The following is a 3632-nucleotide window of genomic DNA, read 5'->3' as shown; positions in this document are numbered from 1 at the left end:
AAACTGGAATTGGCGCTGTGGCTCAAGTGCTAGAGCACTAGCCTTTAGCACAAAAAGCTCAGGGACAGTGCCCAGACACTTGAGTTCAAGCCCCACAACTGGCAAAAAAGAAAAAGATGTGAACCAGGCATGGAGGCACATGCCTACTGGGGAGGCTAGTCAGGTGATTGCCAAGTTGGGGGCTAGTCTGGGCAATTTGGTAGTCCCCTGTCTCAAAATAAAATTTTATTGTTTAAAAACTTTTTATTTTTTATATTTTTGCTTATGTGGTGCTGCCTCATGCATGCAAGGCAAGCGCTCTACCACTGAGCCACCTTCCCAGCCCCATCAAAATAAAATTTTAAAACGGGAAAGTATTAGAAAAAGCTAACGACCTTCCATTGGGTTTACCTCATATCTGCTTCAAATCAGAATGGCCAAAGCTTTCTGTTTGGGCCTGAAACAAAGGGATCCCTGCCCCAGGTCCAGGTGGGGTATGTACTTCTTAGAATGTTCTGGAGTTTAGTATATGCTTATGTCTGAGGTGTATGTCCCTCCGTTAGGAGAATCCCTAGCTAGGCAAGAGCATCTGTCCTGAGGCGGTGCCAGTCCCTAGGCCAAGTCCTTGTCTCCACCAAGGGAAATCTGTTTCCAACTAGATTGCCCCCGATGCTGACTCCTCCCTCTCCTCCTCCATCTTCCACCCTCCCCAGGCACAGATCTCCAACTTCAAGCGGGAGAATGAAGCCCTGCGGTCAGGGCAAGGCGCCAGCCTGACAGTGGTGAAGCAGAACACCGATGTAGCCCTGCAGAACCTCCGTGTGGTCATGAACAGCGCACACGCATCCATAAAGTGAGTGGCTGGGGCCCAAAAGCCCCGTGGCAGGTGACAGGCAAGGTTGGCATGCTGTTCTGGGTGGTACCTAGGCTCTGCAGTCCATAACTGGACTGGGGGGCACCAGAGAGGGAAGTGCATTGGATGGTCTTGTTAAGCCACCCGGCTGTGCTATGGCATTATTATGCCCAGACACTTGAGTTCAAGCCCCACAACTGCCATTATTATGGCCTGAACTCAAGGCCTAGGCACTGTCCCTAAGCTTCACTCAAGGCTGGCACTCTATTACTTAGAGCCACAGCTCCACTTCTGGCCTTTTGGTGGTTAATTGAAGATCAGAATCTCATGAATTTCCCTGCCCAGGTTGGCTTTGAACTTTGATCCTTAAATATCGGTCTTCAGAGTAGCTAGGATTACAGATGTGAGCCACCAAAGGTTCTGAATACAGGGAATGATAATAATTTCTCTCCTATTATGAGAACCAGGTGCATTCATAAAAGGCTGTGGGCACAGTGGGCACTCTGGGCACTGTTAGTTGCTGTTATTATTGATGATGATAGAAGCTTGATGTAATACAGGTGTATCCTGATAAAACTATGGGAAATGGAAAGCACCCTGTGTCATAAATTTACTTAATAAAGCTTACCTACCTACCAAGTACAGTGCACAGCATGCCCTCAATCATGTTTGGCCATGGCTCTGGCCGCCCCAGGCATCTTAAGACTACTGTACCACACATGGCCTGGGGAAAGATAATTTGCCTTTCCATTTCTGAAGAACAGTGGCTTCCTCCCCATTGTAAATTGGGGACCAAATGCCCCCAGTCTGGGGGTGTATGGTGCTGCGTATGGTGCTGGCCAGCATACCAGCACTGGTGGGTAATAAGAGTCATTTTCCTATTGAGCCCCAGCCAGCTAGAGGGTTTCCCCTCTGGAACCCCTTTGCTTTAGTCCTTCTGTTGTTGAATCACTGCAGTAACGGCCCCTAATATCTGTTTTTCCATTTTAGGCAGCTGGTTTCTGGAGCAGAAACACTGAATCTTGTTGCTGAAATCCTTAAATCTATAGACAGAATTTCTGAAATTAAAGATGGGGAGGAGAACTCTTGAGAACCACTAGCTGCTTCCAGCCCCCAGGTGTGTGTGCTGAGATCAACACTGTACCCCTAACTGAATGTGCACCCCCTAACTATGCAGTCTTCACCCAAAGTGTTTATCATGAGATGCTGATTTCATGACCTAAAAGAGTATTTATTATTGGTCACCTGCAACTGGAGCGGCTCCTGTCAGTTTATGTGCAGTGCTTCTTGGTGATGTTCACACTGTTTTCCAGATGCAATAACCTATTGAAAAGTTTTACAAAATCCAGTCATCTTTTAATTTTAAATATGAAAGTAGCACTGAGCTAATAACTTTGTTATCATCTCAGAACATGAACTGTATGAGAAGCGCACTACTCAGCCTTGATTTTATAAGCTGTTGCAGAGATGAGCAGTCTGGATAGGGACTTGGACTTGGTGTCTTTATGATCACTCGGTGCCCCACTGAGTGCCAGCTCCCTGTAGTTTCTACAGGGCAGCTCCTGTGATCCGTGGCCCCAGCACAGAGGTTCCACTGAGTAGATGACTGCAGGGACTGAGGTCATGACATTCCACATTGTGAAGCTGTCTGACCACTGAGCTTTCAGGGATGAAATGGATACTTTAATTCGGGAAAGCTGGTTTTGGCTAGAGGTTCTGCTATGGGCCATTTTGTATGAGAATTCAGGAAGTTAGAACAAATGCAGGCCTCCCAGGGGGTGCTGGGTTTCCAGTGGGGAAGATAGGACAGCCATCTGTGCCTTTTGGCTATTTCCTTATCAATGTTACATTTTTAAAAGTTCCTTTCCCTTCCTGTTCAGATTGACAGCTTTCTGTTTAAATAAATGCTGAAGTTAATGTGCATCGCCTTTTCACTTTGGCTTGGCTGTTTGTTCATGCTTGAGAGCCAGCGGGCCTGTGTAATGATCTGCAATCAGCATGGGCCTGCATCGGCCCTCCTGGCATGCCTTCCTACTGTCCTCTGGCACCAAGCACTGTCTCTTGGGTATCCTGGCATTGCTGGCTTATTCAGCCTTTTGGTCCTTGGGAGCAGGGGCAGACTGGGGGGAAACCACACATTGTCTGCATGGTGTGTAAGCTACAGAGCAGTGTTTTGGGAGTGTTGGACAGGGGATTCTAACTTCAGAATGCCCCTACAAATGAGGTTGGTTGGGTTTTCAGACAAGATATTTAAACTGCTAGATTCTGACTAACTACAGGTAAAGCGGGGACTTTTCCTAGCCCCTGTATGGACCTTGTGAATCATGCATCCCATTCTCTCTCCACTCCCAGGTCAGCCAGTTAGGGCAGAACAGAGTCTGCATCTCCTGCAGACCTGTCCCCAGGCCTGTGTGAGAAAGACTTTCTGGAGCAGAGGGACAGGCAAGTGAGATGACGTCTGGGGCTCCTTCACTGGCTGGGCCTGGCACAGGGGAGCCACCCAGAGCAGCCCTCAGGCCACACCTGCCCTGGATCTGGCTCCCTACGACGGTGGCAGCTACAGGCCAAGGCTAGTGGGGTGGAGTGAGGTTCAGACGCGGGTGGAGGGACCTAGCCACGTGTCTGCAGTTCGCTTGGTCTGTGTGAAGTGTTCCTGGGTAGCTGGAGTGTCCTCCCGGGCTGGGGGTTGCCGGGTGTCTTCGCACTCTCGGGCCGGGAAGGTCTCCAAAGGCAGGAGCCGCGGACTCAAGCCCGCTCCTGCCAGCCCGGAGCGCCCCCGAGTGGGCGCCCGTGGGGGCCG

General features: G+C 49.6%; 1 protein-coding gene across 1 annotated transcript in view; it reads left to right on the top strand.

The window, feature by feature from the left end:
• Nucleotides 1-2755, top strand: part of Sdccag3 (serologically defined colon cancer antigen 3) — a 10128-nt gene extending 7373 nt beyond the window's left edge. Inside the window, exons 7-8 of the mRNA XM_013029368.1 lie at nucleotides 639-832; nucleotides 1823-2755. Coding sequence (XP_012884822.1) covers nucleotides 639-832; nucleotides 1823-1922 — 294 coding nt within the window. The 3' untranslated portion in view covers nucleotides 1923-2755. The remainder of the gene's footprint in view (nucleotides 1-638; nucleotides 833-1822) is intronic.
• The last annotated feature ends 877 nt before the right edge of the window (nucleotides 2756-3632 follow it).

This window comes from Dipodomys ordii, unplaced genomic scaffold (genome assembly GCF_000151885.1).
Source record: "Dipodomys ordii isolate 6190 unplaced genomic scaffold, Dord_2.0 Scaffold118, whole genome shotgun sequence".
NCBI classification, from domain to species: Eukaryota; Metazoa; Chordata; class Mammalia; order Rodentia; family Heteromyidae; genus Dipodomys; species Dipodomys ordii.
The sequence above is the reverse complement of the archived record's forward strand: the minus strand, read 5'-3'. Positions and strand labels throughout refer to the sequence as shown.